Consider the following 24,447-nt stretch of genomic DNA (forward strand, 5'->3'; position numbering starts at 1 on the left):
CATGCACAGCAGTGGTGGGAGCACAAGTTCCTGAACGCATCTTTTGGCTTCATTTCATCCAAAAGAAATCTGGCTTGTGTGCTCCGCAAACCAAAGAAAGTTAAGTGGGGGTGACCAGGAAATTCACTTCAAAAGCGCATACCTAATGCCAACTGCAACATTAATGTAGGTGAGCCATTCAGAGTCAACATAAAATTTTGCAATATAATCACTATGGTTGTAAGACTAGTTGTTCCCAGATGGAAATCTTTATCTATTCACTTACACCAACTCTGTGCCCATTTGGTCTCAAGATAGCCTTCCTAAATCTTCCAGGAAAAGGATATTATAAAAGCAAGAGCATACCATCAGAATCATATGGGCTTTATTTGCATGTCACTAAACTACAGTGGCTGGGGAAGAAAGGAGCCAAGCAAATATTTCAAGGAGTTCTGTAAGCCTCTTTTGTCACTCAAGAGAAACCAATTCATTTCTTGCGGTATGCTCCTGTTACAGCCTCACTCTTACACACCTTAAATGGCTGTTCCCAGCTTCTTCCTTCCCATGTAAAAGATTCCCAAGAGATAAGCAGCACCTTTTCATTTTAAGTTTAGTAGATGAAAAACAACATGTTGGACAACAATGACATTCTTGATCTCAGAAACAAAGCCTCTTCAACCTCTAGCTCAAGGCTTCTTAACATGAACCTACTGCATCACTGCAGTTACTAAAAGCAACGTGTGCGCATATGTCTCTTTGCAAACAGAAGGAATTAACATTAACTGTCCAGTGTCTTCCTCCTTTATTTCCAGCCCATTACAGATTAATATCTTTTTGCTAAGGTTTTGCAAGAACCACTGCATAGCAACCTTTTACAGCTTTCAAACAGAACCTTTCAAGCACAGATTCTGGTACTGCCTCTTTGTTTTCCAGAGAAAGACTTGGGAAGAAGAAAGAAACATACATAATTGTTACAGTTTGCTCTCTTCTGTTATAGCAAAACCCAACTCCTTGTGAAAGTCTACCTACCTTCGTTCAAAGTTGAAAAACTGATTTAATTCTGAAAAAGCAGGACATGTTAAAATTTTAATTCCATCAATAACAAACATGGCAAGATAAGACTTTGTATTATGAAGAACTTGAAGGACAAGATGATCAGAAACAAATAGAAGAATTTTATATGAAAGAATATATGTATCTTTTACTTACGGGTCCAGCATACTAAAACTTTATTTACTAGTAAGAATTAATTTAAAACTTGTGTACTTATATACACCATTACCATGTTTTGATTCCAGTCATATTAGTAGAGAAAATATTAAAACAGGACAGAAAACCTAGTAAAAAGAAATATACCATTCACCATATTCTAAAATAATACATTGTAATTATTCAGAATCTTAGGCAGTCATTAAACTGTATAACTGATTAAATCACATGTATTAGAATTTATCTTCTGATTCAGGAAAAAAGTACTAAAAGGCTGAAGTTTTACTTAGTTACAAATAAACACATCTTAGTGACAAACAACTAATAATTTTCAAATTTTCTTTATAGAAGTAACTAAAAACTATAAATGAAACCCAAAACTGGAACAGTTCATTCACACAAAGCTCTTACTTGCAGACTTCAGTTGTGATTAAAACGAGCAATTTACATAACGTTGATTCTAACTGAAATGCCTTGCCATCACTGTGATATCTCTTTATCCAGGACATTGCTTTCCATACTGTTACATGCACCTTGCACCAAAGACTGGCAGACTCTTTCTGCACAGCTGCATCCTATCTGCTCAGATAGTTACAGCTCTCATTAAGTCTTGATTGCCCCTTGATGATATACATGCCCTTTTCTTGGCTTTGACCACTGAATCTTCTTTTTGCTCATAGCCTTGAGGAAAGCTGTGATGGAGATAACTGCCTTTGATCATATCATCCCTCTCGATCTCTTATTAGCTTTGTTAGCTTAATCTTCTTTATCTCATCAGATACAACCTGACTGCCCTCAGTGACAGTCTGATCTTGCCCAAACCATTGTTTCTCATTTACTCGTGAGATACAGATTTCCAGTTCCTACCTGACCAGTCCATTATATCAGCTTCTGCTAGTGACAAGCCAAGTTTTGAAGCAGATGCTTTTCATTGCTTTGCGTCTGCTGCCCCTCCAGCTTTGTGAACATTCACTGACTGTCCTCCCTCAAATTCCCCTCTGCTGTGATGCCAAAGCTGAAAATTTCTAGGCTGCCAGCATTGTGCTTGTTACCCTGATCTGGTCCCCTCCTGTTTTCAGTGCCTAACTACAGTGTCCTCTCTTTTACTGCAAGTCCATTGGAACTTTCTTTGGCTTTCTGCATTTATGTAAGACACTACAAGAAACAACTAGTATTAAGTACTGTAGTAATACAAATGACTATTAACAGCAACAGTGGCTTGATTTTGAACAGTGACAGGGATGGTATGATGTCTGTAAATGTCTCAGGATACAATTACGTTGCCATTGTACCTTCCCAACATGATTCTGCTTGAATATGGGCCCTTGGTCTTCATGCCTGCTCTTTATTTTGCATCTTTTGCCAAAATAATCGTTCAAGCTAATCCCCCAGGCACCTCAGTACCATCTGCAATGTATTTTTATTGCTGTTTTTTTTCTTAATGTAGACATCTGTTTCATCACAAACTGACCTTTTAATAAAAGGTCTCCAAAAGACCATCAGATAGGAATATCTTTTATTCACTGCTGCCTTGATCAAGACATCTGCTGTAAAAGCAATGTGCCTATAAATTACTCTTTAAATAGGAAAGCAAAGCAAATGTTAATGTTACATTAAGCATTTGGATCAATAGTATGTTTATGTTTAGAATAAAAATTTTCAAAGGCCAGATTTTCAAGAAAGCTCAATTTGAGACCAGATTTTTCTTGTTCCCAGAAACTGGCTGGGGACAGACTCTTAAGAAATCTGTATTCTCATGTAAACACCTAAATGATGATCAGGGTTATAAAGTACTCAGTATATAACAGCTCCTGTGGGGACTCATCAAATCTCAAAGTCTTTCAGAAACATACCAGTATGCCATATGCACTGGAAAATCAGATGACTTATTTTGGAAGGTAAATGCCAGACCTTTTGCAAACTCTGGATCAAATGGACCTATGAAAATCCTGGGCATAGTATAGTATCAGAAGCCATACATGACTGGGTTGTATCATACAAGATTTTTTTCTTTACTTTTATTAATTTTGAAGGAACTGAAGACCACAGCTTCTCTAGCCCAGGAATTTGTCATACAGTACTGGTATTTCTGTTTATACAGGTATAGCAGTGACATGAAGCTAGGTCATGGAAAACCAGCAGCGCTGCAGCACAAACATATAATCTACATCAAATGCAAAGCACCCTTCCCCTGGAAGACGAGCACAACTGAGTGGAGTAACACTATGTAAAATGGAAGTTGGAAATAACATATGATTTGTTGTCTTTTGCAGAATGACTCCCTTCAAAATGAAACTCAGTAAGAGTTTTGTGAATCATGAGTTTTCTTTCCAGCCTATGCAGAGAGCTGTGTTTTCATTATCAAAACTCAGGAAGCTGTCATTCAGAAACATGGGACACAGGGCAAGACAAGGTGTCTTTTGTGTCTTTTTTGGACTCATTGACTGTGCTGATGCAGGTGGTCAACTCATAGAAATCCTTTCAGATTCAACCAGCTCGGCTTTTTTCCTGCTATTGCTACTAAAATTCTGTTCAAGAAAAGACCCATTCTAATTGTTAGAAAACTTCCTTTAATTTCCAGTCTAAATGTATTTCAAGCCACTGTTTATTCCTTTCTACTTGTGCCAGCATTGTCCTTTAGCCATGTTCTCTCCTGGCTATATACCAACTTGTTACATTCATCAAATGCACTTGGGCTCTCTCAGGCTCTGTTTTGCTAGGCTGAACAAGAACAGCTGTCTCATGATGCTTCTCGCAGCATGCTCTGCAATTTTCAATTCATCCTTCTTGAAGATGGATGAGCAGATCTATACATCTATGGCCTTCCAGATCTTACTCTATGATTTCAAGAGCACTATGCATGAGAGGCCTGGTGACAGACAGCATAGAAAACAGAAGAGGGGAGAAAGGCACTTAAAGCAACCACATTCAGATATTTTCCACTGGCTCCAAGATAAAAAAGAGAAAAAAATCCACTGGATGCCATTTTACATTGCTAACTGTCCAATTTTTTTATAAAAAGTAAGCTGTTAAATCAAGAGAGAATACCTAATACATCTTCACTGTCAGCTGCACACTCCCACCATTCCTTGGTCTACGGGAGACTTAGAAAGTGAAAGACGTGGTCTCCTACATTCCCTTATACTTTCTGTGTAGATACGCTCAAGTAATTCAAAGGTTAGTTCATTAAAATCACATCTACAAGCTTATTTCTACAGCCACATTAGGATGTACTTCCTACAAAAGACAAAAAAATCTAGCAGCTTTGCAAATCAGGAGCTTTCCTCTGCCGCTCACCGTCTGTGGGCGAAAGTCTGTGCTCTCACATCACCCTACTGGCACAAGCCAGCTTGGCTAACTTGGTGGACAGGCTCTATCGAAATACAGCTTTATCTAGAGTAGCTTTCCTTTTAAGAAGATTTGGATTCAGCCTCATTTACATAGCTCAGGTGATGAACTGAAGATAATACTGTTTTTAGAAAAACTGGGTTTAGCCAGCAAATAACTCAGCTTGAGCGAGAGATTCTTTGAGAGACAGGCAAAAGCCCCACCCTTTTATGTATGGTGCTCATATGGATGATCTACGGAGCTCAGGAGCATAGGGAGCCAGCAAGAAAAAGTCTGCCTTGCTTCTCACAGCGACGGGCTTACAGGTTAGTCTTCTGAGAGAAAGCAGGCTTCTGTCTGAGACGCTGGAAGGTGAGGGTTATGATCTTGAATTCAACAGGTTTTGTTCCACTTTGGGGAAATAAAGCGAAGACCTCTCAGAGAAGGAACCTAGAAAATTTTACTTTGAAGAACAGTCCTTGGTAGACAAACTAAAGCATTGGTCAGCAATGATGCATACTCATAAGATCAGAGTGCCTCCAACTTTTGGTTTTTTGGTTACCCAGGAGAAAAAGAAAAGATTAAATTTAATGGCAGATTTAAGGGAGAACAGAGTACAGAGGAAAGAACCTCTGAATCCAACATACTAAGACCTGGAGCCTTTGCCAGTTCTCATATTAGTTACCCTGTGGGGAAAAAATATTATGTGCATGTATCCCGTGAATTCATTTGGAAACAGGAGTACAAACCATTTCCTTCACTGAAGGAGAACAAGAAAACCTGAGACGATCAGTCTGCTGTAAATGGCACATAGGAACATTTCACAAGCTTATGCTCCATGTCATCCATAACACCTATAGCACCTGCAACACAGCTCTAGCTTCCTGCAGTGCAATTATTTATCAAAGCAGCATCCACCGCACATGATGGTATGCAAAAGGAAATTTCGTATTACTTTTTTCCAGGTAGTATCTTGCTAACAGTTACTGAGCCTTTCACTTCTTCAAGCCCAAGCTAACAATGAAATCTGGAAGCATCTACCACAATCATGAAAAGATTTAGCTTGCCACGGTAAAAATGAGTAAGACCTGACCTTACTGAACAAGCCGAACTCAGACAAAAACTCAGGGTTCTCTGGTACATCTTGTGTGCCAGAGACATCCTGGGAGGGTGGAGAGGAGAAAATGATCTCTGACACAGTACCAGGAGGTTTTACATTGAGCAGCATGCATGCCACATCACCATGCTATGTCCCCATGCCTAGGGAGGGAAACAGTGACAATTTTGACATCTATTCTACTGATGTGGCTTTTGGTCTTCTCCAACGCTGCTGTAGGGGGCAGGAGGCACAGAGACTCCTTGGATCCCCTTTGCGATGCTCATGCTCCGCATGGAACCTGGAGACTGGGGTCTGCTGGGGCTACTGCAGGCAAGTGTCACAGGTCAGGAGCCTGATGCCATGATGGTACAGTTCAGTCTGCTGCCCAGACAAGCAGGGTGTACTCTGACATGCTGCCTGCCCCCTGGCTGCTCTGCATCCCTTCCAGAGTGCTCACTGAGAATGGCTACAGTTCAGCTCTTTATTTTCTGCAGAAGATGCTAGTGACTTTTATTAGTCAAAACAAAACAATTCAGAACTCAACCCAGTATGAACATAATGTGAATAAATCACCTAGGAAAAAGATTTCTCCCATTTCTCATCTGCAAAGTTTATCCATCAAGTACCTGTTTTATGTAAAACTGTCACAAACTTATTATCCTGCCATAAAGGAGAAATTTCCTTTTAAATACCCTGCTTGGATGACTGACATCTCATCATTACTACAAACAGTAACAGTTACACTATTAAATCGCCAAAGGGAATTTTTCACCAGATATGAAAAGCACCTGTGAGCTGACAGGCAGCAGATGGGTACGCGGTTTATAGAACTGCCTGGCAGCACAGGAACAGCTTTCAGGAGTTGTCTTCTTCACTCCCTTCTGCTTAACTCATTCTTACATTGCATGGCTGAGCCTATTGTTTGCCCTTGTTGATACTGTATTTCCATGGCTCATGCTGAAACAACTTTTTTCATGTAACTTCTTTTAACTCATAACATATTCCACATTCTACCATGTGTTGCTGCCAACTCTCACCGTATTATCACAACGTGCCTGTATCACTTGTTCTTTTTAAGCTTCCAGCTCCAGCAGCCATCATCGTATTCATATGATAAAGGCCATTTTCAAGACCCACTTGAACAAGAGAGAAAGAAAAGACCACCACCATTTCATAAAAACATTTTAAAATAACCTCATAACTTCCAAGGGCTGAGATAGATTTTTTGGAGCATTTTGAATCAGCCAGAGTTGGAACTGCAGCACTGTGTACTACTAACCAGCCAGAATGAATCATCTTTGGGTCTTAGAAACATGGAAAGGGTATACAGCTTCCTTCAAGATTTACACCTAAGCATACATGACTCTAAAAAACCTAACATATTAGCCTCACTAAAGATGAACTCCTTGCATGCATTATTCTCAATTGTCCAGCTAATATTCACTGCACCTGTCTCAACTCTTATGACGGAGGGTCATGATCTGAAGTACCAGCCTGTTTTATGGTCCAAGCAGAGGACAGTGAGCTAGGTGTTCCTGCTCCAGCTCTCATTTTGATGCTATGTAAGCATCAGCAGATGTCCATTCTGTGGTTGTTCATTCCTTGCTCTGCCAATGGGTGTGGGTGTAATGCGTACATACTGCATCTGCCCTAAAAAACCACCGAGGATTAATCTGCCAGGCAGGATGCACCTGTGAGATGCAGTGGGCCTTACTCTTCCACCGAGTTCAACAGACTGGCTCACCTTCTTCCTTAATGTGCTGTAAGGTAAAGAATAACTGAAGGGTATTCACAGTGAGTTGTACTGCATGTGCACTGTGCAACACCATTGCTGATGTGTGGAATTAGATTCTTAACACCTTTTTTTGGCAGACTATTCCTCTGCAATAAATCTATCTGGTTCCTTTTCAGGGAACTCAAGATGTTTACACGTAGAACTTCACGTCTAGATGTAAAAGGGAAGTATACCTGAAGTGTTTTGCATCTTCTATATGGTCATATTGACATTCTATGTAGCCTAGAATACCAAGTTTGCTCATTTTTTGTTTTCCTTCTCCGTCCTCCATATATACCCCATTTTCTGAGAGGGACTGGAGTGCTAGCTATATATTCTTCCATACTTAGTCTACTCTTGTACAGCAATAATTTTTAATTTCTCCCTGTAAGGTCAACACAAAATACAGGGAGCGCAGAGTGTAATGATGTGTTTGAAATAGACACTGAACATTTCCTGCTTCACTGGAGTTCTGCATTCTGCAAAGTCAGCTAGAGGGGATTTCAACATAGTAATGTGCATTTCTAAAAAAACCAGTACCTTAGGAAAACTTCCAAGATTTGACAGTTCCAAAAGGCTCTATTTAGGGATGCATAAAATAATAAGTGGTCTGATCTAACCCCAGAGTTAACCTGAACCATTTTAAAGGAGTTTTCCATGGCTTTTATAACTCTTTTCCCCTGACCCAATACACATCTGGTTCTACTTGGCACCAAAAGATAGATGTATCTAAATGCCATGAAAAAGGCTAATCGTGTATTTCTGTCTTGTTGGGAGACAGGAAGTACTAGAAATCTCATAAGAAAGGCAGTTCTCGTTGGACATCCAGCCACTTTTTACATAGTCAAGTGATTTACATAGCTCAGAGAAGAATTCAAATTTTTGTGTTAGCCAAACTGACCCTCTCAACCTCCAGAGGCTCATTCATCACTAGGTAAGGTTACTAGAAGACATTGGAAAGGCTGCTCAGTCTTACAGCCGGACATGGAAGTTCTTGATCTTTCTTATCTTTGCTCTTTCCTCTAGGAAAATCCAATAAATGGAATAGTATTTAAGAACACTTTTTGACAGGGAAAGTAAGTGCTGCGTTATTCAAGATGCTAGAGAAAGAAAATAAAACTGGTCCAAATGCTGTGATTCCACATTAATCTTTACTTTTCCCTTACTCAGTCAAACTGCTGTTACCAAGGTAGATCTGAGTAAAAGTATTAAAATTAATATGGACTCCAGGACTGCTAAATATTTAGGAGCATTTACTGCAATACATCTATAGAAAAACTCTACAGTCATCAAGGACATTTTCCATAAATGGCCTAGGTTCAGTTTGCGGTAGTGATACAGACCCTTGAATATTTCTGAAGAGCTGGGCTGCAAGCGTTTAAGATTTAATGAAAACCAGCAGGAATGAGTCACTGAGGTTACTTTCAAAATGATACATGGTTTTTAAGTGGCTTAAATATTTTTGAATAGTCAAGCCATGAGCCACTCCTACAACAATATTGCAAGGTGATGCAAATGCACTTGGTGTCTTCTTTTGCAAAAGGAATACCTGAAACCAAAGCTTGCCATGGCTAGGAAAGGCTCACATTGAATTTAGAAATGAAACATCCTTACACACGTTTTCATGCTCAGACCATGCTTCTCTTTATGATCTTACTATACCCACAGTAAAAGGCATGCCTACCAGTGATGAAATACTGATGTTTCACAAGTCTTTATCTTCTCCGCAGGTTCTGCTGGCATCCTTGTGGCAGAACAGAACTCACAGCATGTATTGGTGTTAATAGAAGAACATGTTAATATTTTAAGTAGGTAAAAAACAATGTGTGAAGAAGGTGTTTATTTACCTTTCTGATCTTCTTTTTTCCCTTCCAATGCCGACACTTTCTCTGATAAAGTACCATTATCTGCACTGGCTTTTACTACATTTTCTTCCCGTATGGTTTCTTCACCAATGGCTATGGTGTGTCCATTCGAAGTTTCAAAATTTACTGTTACATCACCATCTGAAATGAAAATTAAAAAGCTATTGCTTAGTTTAATTGCTTTTCTAGCACCTATTATCAACACACAGCATCCCTCTGCTTTCAAGTTTCCATGGAAGCAAAGCAGAAAGACTTACTGAAATGTGAAACATCAGGCTGCAGATCTGCTCTGAAAGGTAACTCTGTAAACAAACTCTATAGGCTTCCACTTTCTTCAGGTGGACACCTCTGCAGGCCTGGAAGGGCATGCGTGTTTTGAGGTCCAGTTTCGTGTCTGTACAGGTTAGCATCCCGTTCACTTCGTCCCTGCATCTTGGTTTACACAGCAAAGAAATGTGTGCGTGGACCACAAGGGAGCTGCAATGTGTTCCAACATGCCCCAAAGCTGGACAATGAGGGGGCAGACTTGCAGGAATACTGTGGTGCATCCCAGTAGGTAAATCAGCCAGAATTCAGACAGAAGTTCTCAGTGTGCCATGTAATCAATAAAATAGGTCACAAAGTCATTACCCAGTCTTAAGAACCAAGGTGAAGTCTTCTTGTATCATGTATCATACCATTATTAAATTCTGCAAGTAAAATTCTTTCCCAGCTCTGATGTTATTTTACTTCCTTACCCAGACTACCTCAGCTATGAGGTTTTTTCAAATCCTGAAAAAAACTTTTCTCTTCCTTATTTGTCTCTATATTTCTGAAAATGCTACATGCTCTGGCTGGTTCTCAGTTTTCTCTCTTCTCTTATGTACTGATTTCTGTTCTCTGTTCCATGCATTTTAAAATTGCTACCGATTTTATTCTCTGGTCATTTCTAAAGCTTGTTATCCTTATGTTGCTCACACCCCACCTGCAGTTCATGTAGATGATCATGATCACTCTCCTCCTGCGCGATTCTCTTGCTGTCCATCCAAACATTACACAAATCTACTTGGTGTCTCTTCTAGTTCTTCTAGCTGATTCTTCATTAATCCTGGTAATTCCACTCTCTTCTACTCCTCCTTTGCCTTGCTGTGTGCTATCAGACCAGGATATTTGGCACTTCCCTGGTTTCAACACAATTATGCAGACACTCTCTTACCACCTTGGGTGCTCCATGGGTTAAACTGATGGTTTCACTCTCACCCACACACTAACTTCAACTTGATGCGTAAAAACTAAGTTCTGCGTTCTTAACCTTGTTTCATTCACTACAGCTGACGGTTGCACAAGGCTTCCTTCTTACCTTACCGCAACATTCAGTTTCTTCAGACTCTCTTCCAGACGTTCATAAATCCATTCTTTTCTCTCTACCTCCACATCTGGCGTTCCCACCTCTTACATATCATGGTTCTGCAAACACCTCCTCCCTCCGAGTGGCATTTGCCACTTTCTGCTTTGTTCTTCTTCATCCCATGTGAAACACTGTCACTGCTTCACATTTCTTACCTCCCATATTTCAAGACTCCACGTAATTTCCTCATCTAGCTTTCATCTCCATAGCCATTTGTTCTAACTACCTTCACACTGCTCAATTACTGTTTCTTATATCTCAATTTTTAGCACCTTCAAACCAGTCCTATATTCTTTTAAAACACTCCTTAAAATTTACAATTTTCATCAGACATGAAGTACAATGTGATGAAGGCAACACAGACTGGATTGATGGCCTTCTTAAGACAGGAGGAAGGGGAGAAAGTTGTTCATCTTTACATCGTTTTCTCACTTTGCTCCATCTCCGTAAGGGATCCAAAGTCTCATCCCCTTTTAAGAATGGAGTAGAGGGTCAAGAACACTGATGACCAAAGCAAGCATACTTTTAGCAAGAATGATAGCATTACATTCAGACTGTAACAACCTGAAAATATTAACACATTTCATTAACTGTTCCAGCAGTCTAAATGCAATTTACAGCCATCAATGGACAAAGTCAGGCAGCTCCCCAGTAAAGCAGGTAGCAAAAAACATAACAAATTCACAAATGGACAAACTGAGGTATAGAGAGTTTACATGTCTTGTTTTACATCAAAGACAGTGGCAGAGACAAGTTCAGAAGCCAGCTATGCTGAACATCATAGTCTGGTAATTAGTCACTATAAAGACAAGTGATGTCACATGTCAACAAACAAGCCCTTTACTTATCAATGTGTACAACAGAAACCATACACATTGATACTTTCATGATTCTTCAGCTCAGGCAGAGTATCAGAATTTCTAGGATAAAAATATTTTTGAAAATCATGGAGTTCTTAAACTCCTTGACAAAACGACAAGTGGTTTAATTTTAAGCTACAGAAAATTATTTTACTCACTTGGCTTTTATTTGATTTGGACTTATAGAAGACTGAATATGTAATATATAATATAATATAATATAATATATACCACTAGAAACATAATCAGATGTATGTAGCACAGAGGTATTAACAATGGTTTACTCATGTTTTTACAAAGTCAAATTCTGGTTAATATCAGTTACTAAACCTTACAGCATTTTGAAAAAAGCGGTGTCTTCCCTACAGTTTTATGTTTGTGCCATTTGTGACTGTGGTCTGTGTGACAGTGGTGGGATTTGTATAATCCCCACGCTGGTGCTTTCTGATACCTGAAAAGGATGCTATTCATTTGCTTGGGGTCCCAAAGCCTGTAATTTTTCAGCCAAAATTCTCATGTTGTACTTCAGTTGCTTTAGACAGCAGACCTTGACTCAAAAAATAGGTTAATCACTAGCTCAAAATAATTCTGGAAAATAGTTAAGTAGGAACCACAGGAGTCACATTATTTACAGGAAGCATCAAAATACTTAAGGATATCACCAGAAGTCAGATGGTGTACCTATGGCAGGAGCAGCTACAGAACACAAATCCTTTCACACCAACTTTAGCTCTTTGTCAACTGGTCCAAATTGCCTCTCACACTCCTCAGCTTTGTCTCCTCATACCTATTTATACTACATGGAAACAATGCAACAGTGGCTGTATCACCCATGTTTAGCACTTGGGGGCTAAATTCTAGGTAACATGTTATCACCTTGCTCAGGCATTTCCTTCAGCACTCCCCTTCTTATCAGCTCCTCTCTGCTTTGTCTTGTCGAAATCTTCCTTTCCAACACTAAAGAAAAAGCACAGTTAAGAATAGATTTATTCTCGTACTGCCAATGCTTGTAAAAAATGTAGAAAAAATATTATTTTATAGAAATCCTGAGAAATCTTGTTTCCTCTAATTCTGCAGAAGTGGTCTGGGTTTTCATGGACACTCTCCGAAAACAGTCCCACGATTCCAGGCACAGAAGGTGGGGATTCATACGATTCAATACCTTCAGCTGAGCCAGACTCCATGAGGCTTCTTTTACAGTCAATGGAAAAAGGTACTTTCAGAGTGAAATTGAACTCATTATGAAAATTATTGCATTTAACATGTAAAAGCACCTCGTTCCCATTGACAGGGTTGACTAGCTCAGCTGGAGATACCTACATCTGTTTTGACTTGAGGGAGACAAATCCTGCTCAGATCAAGCAACTCAAAGACTAGCCTTTGCAACATACACACTGTTTTAAAGGAAAAAAACCCCAACACAACCTTAAACAGGAGCAAGAAAATTGTGTTCTGAAAGGGAATAACATCCTCATCCAGGCTGGTTGGCTTTCATGGAAACAAATGCAGCATCCTGTTTTTAGCTTAAAAAAAAGAAGCATACAACACACAAAAAAAGACTGTGACAGGAAGCATTTTAATTATTACGTTTATTTCCCATGGGAAAAATTCTAAATGGTTTTATAGGGAAAAGCACTTACAGATGGCAAAATGGAATAGCTCACCACTGCACCCACGCCAAACCAACACAACATTTGGTCAGTGATCTGGGAGGCCACTGTAATGATCCATTGAACCATGGTGCATGGTCCATAAAATGTGAGCATCACTTGTAAAATCCTGTCTTCTCTGTCAGGAAAAGTTAATCTCCCATGCTGATTATATTTACACACAATCATCAAAAACCCAAGTGACGTCTGGAGCTCGAGCTCAGGGCAAGGGGTACGCAGCAAAGCTTCAGCCGCGCTAGATTTCATCCTATTAATGCTATGGGACAGGGTCATTTATCTCATCAACTAATTCAAACACTGCTTAGGACCAGTCTAATTGCTTTATGCAGATTAAATACTGCAAGAAGTATTGTCAATCTCACGCGCACCAGCCCAGTTGGAGTGAACAGCCACATGGCGAAGTGCCGGCTCCTGCAGAGGCACAGAGAAGGCAGCTCTGAGGAAGTCACCCTCCATGCATAGCAAAACATCTTTCTCCGCAGCACGTAACTCCAGCTGCTGACTCACAGATGGGCTGGCTGGCCTCAGACACCTGAAGGCATCTCTGCTCACAGCTCCCCACCCCCCTTCTCTGCCAGGGAAGGAGATGGTTAAACAGAAGATGAAGTAGATTCTGCATTTCTCAAATTTATAGCACCGGTTTTATTTCTCACACAGCAAAGTGCAAAGATTCAGCGACTGCTCTGCATGGGATGAATTTCCCTGCCAAAATAGCACCAACTCCTGGCAGAAGAACCGGGGGCTGTAACTATTTTGATCAGCCCAGTTCAAGCTACCCATGCCTATGAGACCAACAGCTCATGAATGCAAACAGTACTGGCTCGCGAACATGTAAACTGGCGTTGGGTCTGTGTTTATATGCTCGGGTATTTTGTGGGATGTGTCTGTTAAAGGTCAAACCTTCACGGCATTCAAATCACATTCTGGCAATAGAAAGGAGCCCTGCAGGCTCTCCATATAAGCCAGCCTCCTTGGACAGAGGAGCAGCCCCAAGTTAGATCAGGTTAGACTGCCTCGGGTCCCAATCCTAAATTACTCAACAGCTTTTCCAGGTTTTTTCCCATTATTTTTTTAAGGTATATGCCTTGCAAGTGTGTGTCACATTGGCACAGCAAACAAAGCACAGGAGTGTGCCCTATTCTTGCAAAGGGTTTCTCCATGTAGGTGAACACTTCATCCCATGGAGACTGCTTTAAAAGAGACAGGGGCCATGAAGTCAGAGGACTACGTGGGCAGGCACAGATGGAGGGTCTTAATCTTTCTAGAAAGCCAGGATTTACAAGCAGAGTGAAATATCCTTTAACATAGACCCCAACGACAACCATTTCACACATATACTTTATACCTGTTTTGTTGCTGGCAATATAAATATTCTCTTATTATTATATCATCTTTAGAGGTATTATTTACTTCCTACTATTTTTCCTATCTGCTTCCTTTTCACATTTGTTTTCTTGGGGGCAGTCAAATCAGGTGAGCTCTCATACATTTATTTGTAGAACTTAATCCAATACCACTTGAAAACAATGATACTCTTTACACCAAGTTCAAGAACACTGAATCAGACCCCCTCATCAATGTCTCTCTAGTTTTCAGGATGATGCATTTTTTCAGTTCTGCAACACTGAATTAACAACTGTATCAAATTAATTATCATGGAAAATGTCAATTGGCATTAAAAGACAATTAACTCCTTACACTTTTACTGGAAGACCTCAAATCATTTTATTAACATTACATAGGTTTCATAACATCCCTTAGACATAACTATCTCCATTTCACAGATTAGAAAAATTACAAAGAGATAAGAAGCTTAAGCTCCAATCCTTCATCATCTAAAATGCTAGCCATGAGTAATGTTTTTATTTAAACTGATGCAGCTCAGTTAATTCAGCTTGAAAAGATAATTTATTTAAAATATTACTTGGCCCATGGAAAGAACATTATAAATCATGCTAGCATTCACTGTGAGTATCATATAATTTAATTCCTACAAAGAAAAAGTCAGAATTTTAATCTAAATCAAAGTGACCAAAAATATGTCCCCTTGCATAAGAGGAATGAGCAGCTTGTCTAATTATGAACCTATACTGGGTGCTATTTAGCCAGGGTGGACTCTTCATTATAATTTACTGCTTATTACAGACTTTGGACTATACAACACATTCCACATTTACAGAGTCAAGTATTTTGATTATCACAGCCCAACGACAGTGAGTTTTAAGAGTCACAAACTACTCACTCGAGCTAATCACATTTGACTACTGCTATGTTTCAGTAAACTCTCATCAAAGTTACAAATTCAAGCATTCAAAAGTCAGGAAATGTTTGGACAAAGGTTAATGAATGTGCAGATGGTACAGCTTTTATTTGTTTGTTATATAGTTTACTTTTGCCATCCCTGCCTTGTTTAGGATACAGACTGCGCTGTGTTCAATGAACAATTTATTTGCTTAGATTTTTAACCTTACCTTTCATTCTATGGCCCAAACGTCATCTAAGGAACAATCTAAACATTAATTTGAACACACCCAACAACGGAGTGAACCAAACCCAGTATGTTCTCCTTGATGCCCACGTGAGATGCAAAGGTGTTATCACTGTATGGACAGGCAACTTAGGGCATAGAAAGATAAAAGTCGTAATACCACACAAGCTGACATTTGTTAAGTGTTTAATTTGAGGTACCTTTTCAGGTGTAATTTCCCATATTAAAATTGTGATAAATAAAATGAACAACCAAGCAACCCAAAGCATAGGAATTCTAGCTGAATTTCCAATTTACAGTTCAAAATATCTAATCAACAGAAGTACAGCTAGGACTATGGGCCATCTGCTGCTGAGCTAATGGCACAGACAACTGTAGAAACAATTATCATCTACCAGAACCACCTGGGATGGGTATCACTATTCATCACCTTAGAAATAGCTCAGTCTCCTGAGCTCAGTAGAGGGAGAGGACTGTAGCTGGGCGCTTCCACCACTGTTCTGCTTCGTGTGCTCCCTCCTCTCACCAGCTGTCATGACTTCATCATCTGGGTCTTTCTCCTTCACTTGAAGAAATTTAAACTTCGTATCTTTGGTTTCCAGACTTACCTCTCTCCTCTTCCTTATTCTTCTAGTAGAACTTGCCACAATATGATACCTATTTCCTTCTTCCATAAACGCACCTTTGCCTCTGTGTTCCTGCTGATCATCATTTTTGCAGTCTCTGACCTTACAAGTTACTACCTATTCCTCACTAAGGAGTATATGACTATTCCTATCCTCAAACACATATATGATAAATACTGTTAGGCGTACCACCATGATGTCGACATTCTTAATCCGAGTGACCAGCTGAGGTTATTACTACAAATCTTTTCTGTCATATGTGTATATAATAATGTGTATATAAATCTGCAAATATAAATATCTTACCATGTGTCTGTGATATATATGATATATAGATATATATGTGTATATACAAAAATGTGACTATATATAACATTTCAACATTAACAGCAACACATTGTTCATAACGGTAAGCAATCATGAAATGGAAATAACAATTTCCCCATCTGTATACAGGTATGTATTGAGACCGATTACACAAACAAGTCAGTCCTGACCGTCCTGCTGAGGAAGGCTGATGTGAAGTGGACTCTACTGTCACACATTATGCTCCAGCAGACACAAAAAATCCCACATCAAAATCCTTCCCCTGCTGCAGTCAAAAGCAAAGCTTGCCCTGACTTCAGGTCTAACTGTCAGAAAGCACGTGTATTTATCACACTATATGCATCCCTCATTGACCTGAGTAAACCTTACTTGTCCAAGGGTTCCCACAAACATTTGCATTTTTAGCCCAGTACAAATAGCAGTAACACTAATCATATGAACAGTTTACCTCAGAAAGCAGTTTCCGTCCCTCCCTCCCTAACCCCTCAAAAGAGACTGCTTAGTGATGATATTCAGCAGCTACAAACTCAGGCAGTCTTAAAAACCATTCTCTGACTCAAGAGAGCTGTGAGATTCTGGATATTATCCAGTCTTTAGTTTTGCTCTTCCAAGAGAAGCTTGAGAGAATTCAGATTTTTAATTTTAATCTGACCTAGTAAGAGCTAAAATTGCTTACTGCTGCCTGTCTGCATATACTCTTGCAGTGGAACTTTGAAGTGGCATCTGCTTCGTGCCAAGACACAAACTGCTGCCTTCCTTTCCTTCACAGCAAAACATTGTGGAGGGGAGAAACCCTTGAGATGATGCCATTTTTTGTTTGTTTTTACTTAATTTTGAAAGCTCTCTAGGCAGAAAGTAGACAACCAGTGCCCAGAGAACAGATTTTCTGAGATACAGCATGGAAAGTATGTTGCTAAAGGAAAAAATTCCAACCATCATTCCCACATTGGCACAAATACTTCCACATCTAGTCCTCCATCCTTTTTTTCATGTTTGTGGTATTTGCTGTTTATGAACCTCTTTCAGTTGCTAGCATAAGACAGCTGGGTGAGATTTTGTGAAAGCACTGCACGGTACACGCCCTGGCAAGGCGCTAGCAAGAACCTATTTCAAAAAGCCTATTGAAAACCCAGCAAAAGCAATGAGTTCTTTGCAATAGCATGCGTTCTGTCTGAGAAGAAACTCTTTAGCTGCACACAGATTTATCAATTTGTAGCCCTGTGAAGAAGATAGGCAATAAATATGACAATCATGGTAATGTCTCCCATGGTCTCAGGCCAGGAAATGGGCTTCCTGCGCGTAAGATGCACACAGGCACACACACATACACGCACACCCCGTGTTCTGTAATGTAAATACATCTCTGATCAAGTAGTCTGAGGAAGAGGATTTCCTGTAGGACTTCAATTTTGTATGGATGTTTTCCCATTTCTTTCTCAAGTCAGATAAGCAAGTTTCAGTTAGCACGCAACAAGGGGCAACTTGCCAAGTAAATGCATCTTCTCAGTCTCCATTGGTCCTGGGTCTGTTTCCTCAAGAAATATACGGATAACTATTTTTTTACTTTTTTTCCTCTCTGAATCTACCATCTGAGGCAGGATAAATGCAATCCAAACTACTTTTGATCTCAAATTCCAGCTTCGCACGTGAAGCGCATACACAAACATAAGTGATTCCATACCTTACAAACATGGAGGTTAACAGCAGATGGGATCTCCCTACAGCTGCAGGGTTTCCTGACAGCAAAACAGTCCTCAAGCACGTAAAGCCATGCTTTCACTGCAAGCTAACTTGATTGGCACTGAAAAGCTATAGCTTATTCATGGTGCAGCTGAGGCCGGCACCCTGTCTGTTTCTGGAATTTCTGGAGACACAACCCTTACCCTTAGTACTGCAGAAGAGTACAATTTATCCCTGTGATTCTCTACATGGAAATACGTGGGGAGGTCATCTGCATTTCCTTCCAAGACAGGGAAGGAACTGCAGGAGGGCGCTGGAAGTCAACGCATAAATGACTTACTCCGGTCCACTCCTATAAGCACTACTAGGACTACTAATGAGCAACCAGCATGAATAAAAGCCCACGACATGCTGTGGCATAGGTCGGAAAGCACAGCCAGGCTTGGGAGAAAATGCGTATCTTGTATGTAGACAGGAGGGTAAATGTCAATGACACCTAAGAAAGGCTATAAGATAGATTTGCCCTGAAGAGGTACTCCGAGTCTTCACTCTGTGGAGAACAGTCAATACTTAGATACAATCTTCTTTCTCAACAGAAAAGCTCTGGGAACTGTCCTTGCGCCACTTTCGCACAGCCAAATGCCTGAATGTGTAGGTTACATCTTTAAGAGTCACAAGGGGTAAAACTCTCATATGAAATTTTTGGGGAAAATAATTTGGGAACCTTTCCTTTACTTACAGAACTCTTACAACTCATATCATCCAGATTCACTTTCTTCTCATCTCCCCAGCTTACAAAGCCAGTCATGCTATCTTTGAGGTGAAAGTCAAGATTTTCAGATACTACATAACTCCTAGATGTTCACTTTAAGGGGAAAAAAAAAGCACTAAATATTTTAATGGTTGACAAAATGCATGTAAACTGGGGCACACAAATACAAGCTGACAGACTGAATGTACAAAATAATACAGAAGTTTTGAAAACCTGAAATTAATTCCCTATGTCACAATGTTTGTATAATTTAAATAAATCAAATTTTACACTGTAGCAGCATGCATAAGCAGAAACTTATTAAAAATAGAGCATATGTACTCCTTGGAGAAAAAAAATCAATCCACTGAATAATGAACAAATATCAGAAGTTCCCAAATCTCTTATATAACATCTCAAGTTCTGTTCACCAAGACATACATTAAATTTTGCATACTTACTCATCACAAACTATACAAGCACTGACACACTGTAGTTTATATAATTCAGAGCATTGGAGTGGTTTTGTGTTTTATTAGCTGTTTTACATTATGTTATTAAATATAATGGCAGTGTACACTGTATAAAAGCCTGGTATGTGCTACATGGCTACCTAGAAGGACGCTAGCTAAACAATGAAGTAAAAAATGAAAGGTTTTCCAAGATAATTTAAAAGCCTATATAGAAGTTAATACTTCTAGATACACTAGTGAATCACTCCTGTTAGTTGCTTTTTTTGCCACAAAAGACTACCAAATATGAAGTCTTGTGATTGGACTTAGAGCAGCGACTTCACTTAGTCCACTAAGTGTTACCTCCTCCTGCACTGGACTTTTCCCATCTGCTTGCTATACCACTTACAAAAATACTTCGTTGTGCAGATAATTACCTTCTACTTTTCAATACATCATTATATACAACTGTGTATTCAACTGACCAAAAGAGCTCCTACTTATATGATCTATGGACTATACTAATCTTTCACCATCAACTCTGTTCTGCCAATTTGTAGCACAAATTCTCCTAACTGTTTTGAATTTCTGTTTGCACACTGGTGCTCTCCTTTTTCAAGAAAAGACTGATCATAAAATAAAGCTGTAACTTTAAAAAAAGAAAGACGAGCTCTATATTACTCTTTTAGCTTCCAGACCTTAAAGGCAGCGCTGCAAAACCACAGCTCAAATGAAAAAAACCCAGCTTGTCTAAATGGTAAGTCACCCAGAAGAGTGGGTCTCTTTTTTCCTCTCTGCTTCAACAGGCTTTATTGATAGTAATCACAATGCTAGGACACAAATCCAAGTGGTAACTTTCACAAACGCGCAAAAAGTACTTCTTGTTATGTTTTGCTGGATTTGTTTTCAGTTGCATCAGGTTTGTGATCTGTTCATCACAAACCTGGTCCTACACAGGAGGCAGTAGAAGTAAACAGACACAGCTGAGCGAACTTGGAAGACAAATTATCACTTAAAAATTATTTTTGAGGTAGTTAAGATGGATGCTGCTTCCCAATAATTTCTTCTTAAGAAAAAGTAATAAATACAGTTACAATTTGGGAGCACGCAGTGGCAAAATCAGACTCAGAATGTAAAATGTTTCACATAATCTGCTGTAATGTTCATAGTACTGTAGCTCCGATGCTCTAGGTATATGAATGAAGCAAGGTTCAGGGAAATAACAACCCCTACCACCAGCTGTATGGCACCTGAATAAAGTATTTTGTGACTCAAAGTTTGTCTATTTGTATGTATAGCATAATTTTAAAGCTTGATATTCATTACAGTTCTGAGGATTTAATGTTTTCTGTCCATTACATCTACTGTTAGGCATCTCCTAAGCATTTCAGTTGCTCACCCTGGGATAAACTGTCCTGAGTAACTCCATTTGGAGTCAGTGCTAATGGGAACCGTGGGTTCTCCACACCCCTGAAAGGACTTGAGGGATCACACCATCATGAGACAGGCAATTTAAGTACAAGCAATTAACTAAGGCAGCACTTTCGAAAGTGTTGACCTTCATTTCTTTGTGCCTGATTTCCTCCTCTTGTAAATGAAGTATGAACACATGGTTTGCCTTGGTATTGTAAGAATTGATGTTATGCTTGTAAGATTGGACCGAAGCCCTCTAAAGAAAGACAGTACAACATAAGAAATACTGTATTTAACATTAATTTACCAGATATTAATTTGTAAAAAATAACTGCAAAATGACACAGGCATTATTACTTAATTGCATAACAATTTAACACATGCTAATATGTTGTGACAGTTTGGGGAATTTCTGTATACACAGCTTATGAGTGGTGATTATTCTGAAGAATTCACTGCCTATAAAATCACATAGCCATCCAACAGGAGCTGCACAGCATTCAGGAGTCATTAACTAGAAATAACGTTTCTCTAGCAATATTGTAGAAGTACTGGGGAAGCTGCAGAAAACTGGAAGCAATGAAGGAGATATCAGACTGAGAGGATTTTTTTGATTGCAATAGTGGTAGAAATTGTGGGGGTCTTGTTGCAGGGTAAGCAGGAAAATTAAGGGAGGGAGGGGGGAAGAAGAAGAAGAGGAGAAGTAGGCTGAGAGAAGGATTTCAAGATCTCAGAAAATTGCCCAAAACTTCAGCTGGTATCTGGAATGATGTAGACACCACAGAAGATGGGTGGGGTTTTCCCTTTGCATAAATAAAGCATATTTTAGAAGTTACACTGTTTATAAGTTACACTGCAAAACCACAGAGTTCCTTGCTGTAATTGTCAGGGGTTGCTTTGGGTTTAAAATGTCAAGTAGTGTACTCCTAAGAGTTCAGGAGAGCCTGCTGAAGACACTTTAGGAGATTAGTATTGGGTTTATTACCTAGATCATGGAAAACAGCAGACAGAGGGCCTGCACTATGCTAATGAATCTGAAGAACTCATAGATGCCCAGTGGACTGATTACACTCAGGTTTAGAAAAGCACAGCATCAAATGTCTGAATCCCAAAACAGAAGTTTGGGATTTTTCTGGAGAAAGCTTGGCCAGAGCTGTGACACACAGAGAGACATACACATATATGCAGGGTGGCATTCAGTTTCCTAAAAGTGGGTGTCCACAGCCACTTGACATGCCCCAGGGTTTTGGAGATGTCTGCACAGGGTTGGAAAATATGATGTGGAACCTTCTGGGAGAGCAGCCAGGACACCCCAGAGCATCTCAGGTGGCACCAAACAAACCTGACTAAATCCCAGCCCTCAATATTCCTCTTTTTCAGAAGGAATATAATTCAATCACAGCATTTTATTTCAGACCATCCTGGAAGCTTGGCCAACAGGGGAGTGAAGGGGCAGAGCAGCTTGTATGAAGGCAATGAAAGCTGATCCTCGTTCTTCTGCTGGGCACAGCCATGTCTGTTTCTCTCCTCTGCACAGATCAAACTTCTGTCCCCGTGAAGGCAAGGTTTGTTCCATAACCCAAGTCACTGACTATTAGGAGAACATAGAGACATCCCCAAAATATTTGAGGATATGTAACATAAAGCCTACTGTTTCTTGGTAAAAAAAGATCACTGTCAACATCAAAAGAATATAATGTACAGTGAACAATAAATTGCATAATTTTGGTGACAGGTTCAGGACAGAAGCTGAACAAGGTTACATTTTTCCTCACCAGTGTTTCCTACTATTTGCCACCAAAGGGCCACAGACATACCTGCTGATGTTTCTCTGAATTTGTCACTAGTCTTCTTCTTCCGCCATTTCCATGGTTTAAAGATTTTGCCAATGGTGGAAAGTTTGCCCTTCCTCTTGAAGGGAGGAGTTTGGGATCCTGGGGCTGGTCCATCCGAGTTAGCGATTGAAGCCTTATCCAGACCATCAACTGTATAAACAAGAAAAGTAAAGGTCACTGAAGGATGGAAAACCAATTGGTACCCAACAGCTAAACTCCTCCACTATCAGACTGCTACAGGCTGTGTGTGGCTCCATGTGTTTTCTGTTCCAGAAGGCAGCCAAGGGGCATTTGATTGCAGCTCATGGTCACAAGCCAGCCCCCACCCCAGCTAGCCCTGGGGTTTGCTGCTGCTCAGCACCTCAGCTGCAGCAGGCCAGAACTTGCTTCTCACCATGCGCATCTGGCACATCTGCACGGTTCTGTGGTTTCCCATTGCTACTGCAGAATTTCTTTCAACATACATTTGAGCAACTTTTCCCGTATCCTTGGTAAAGCTGAATAACTAGCTGTCATCATACAGAAAATGAAAGCCCTGCAATGTAAAAACATAAACTATTTCTTTTGAGTAAAACAAATCCTTTCTAAATGAGCTCTCAAGATAACTGTTCTGGCAGTAGAATGGAAATAGGTCCATTTCATATCCCTGGTAATCAGTCATTCACAACATGGCCTGCCATGAGTCAACCATCTTATTAACAAAATGTATTTAACAATAAGCTTTTGAGCTGTAGCCAAAACTTAAAAGAAGGATTACTTTTCTGAGAAAACATATTGAGTGATATGAAAGCCAATATTTATCATTAATGGATGTAACATTTGAGTTTTGTGAATTAAATTAAAAACTCATTTCACAACATGCCATAGCATACAGTTAAAATAAATTTCCTGGAAATTTCCATGAGAAGTCTACTATTATTTATTTGTGTTTAAGAACTGAGTTAAAGCCTTCCATTCGTGGTTCTGCAAACACTTTAAACGTGCTTAATCTTATTCACGTGAGCAGCTTCACTGAAGTAAACTTCAATTCCTTACATACATAGAATTAATCACAGGCTTAAATGTTTGTGGCATACAGGCTCTGTAATCGCTTTCATTCATCTAAACATTCTAATTATAACCAATTCAGAATAGAGTTGATGTCACTCCGAACAGTAATCATGATTATCATAGATCATTCAATCAGAAAGTGCTATTCAAAGAAGGAAACATCACTATCCCCATTTCACAGATGGAAAATATAAGGCAGAGGATTGTTAAGTGCTTAATTTCATGTTTGCCAAATGGCTTCCTGAATCCTGGTCCTGTGTCCTAACTGCTAAAAAGATACATACTCAGACACATAACATCATGGTGCAATCTCATTATTCTGTTTCTCAGACAAATGGCATTTAATGAGTCCTATATTTGTCCTAGACTTTAGATTGATCCAGGATGCTAAAAAAAAAACCCTTTTCTGTGAGAAATCTGACGTAATGCAAATAAAGTCCAGGAAACTTTATTTCCAATGTTTTGAAATAAAGTACTGGGAAAAAAGATCCATTGTATAACTTCCTTGAAACCCATAAAGTTAAAACCAGAGATAAATTGATATGAAAATGATAGCATTTAAATCAATAAATCTGAGTGAGTTATGCCATAAAATGTAACAAACTCTGTACTGTCAGAGATATGGAACAAAGAGATGGAAAACTTCTCCAGGATA

General features: G+C 39.5%; 1 protein-coding gene across 3 annotated transcripts in view; it reads right to left on the reverse strand.

Annotated features, from left to right (window-relative positions):
* PHACTR2 (phosphatase and actin regulator 2) overlaps positions 1-24,447 on the reverse strand; it is a 141,559-nt gene that overhangs the window by 30,294 nt on the left and 86,818 nt on the right. For 2 of the 3 annotated variants that reach the window (XM_055713668.1, XM_055713671.1), the window contains exons 2-4: positions 22,725-22,892; positions 12,377-12,457; positions 9,236-9,394 (exon numbers count right to left, since the gene is read on the reverse strand). In XM_055713668.1, coding sequence (XP_055569643.1) covers positions 9,236-9,394; positions 12,377-12,457; positions 22,725-22,892 — 408 coding nt within the window. The remainder of the gene's footprint in view (positions 1-9,235; positions 9,395-12,376; positions 12,458-22,724; positions 22,893-24,447) is intronic. The other variant, XM_055713669.1, reaches the window with a different exon arrangement.

This window comes from Falco cherrug, chromosome 6, assembly GCF_023634085.1.
Source record: "Falco cherrug isolate bFalChe1 chromosome 6, bFalChe1.pri, whole genome shotgun sequence".
In the NCBI taxonomy this organism is placed as follows: Eukaryota; Metazoa; Chordata; class Aves; order Falconiformes; family Falconidae; genus Falco; species Falco cherrug.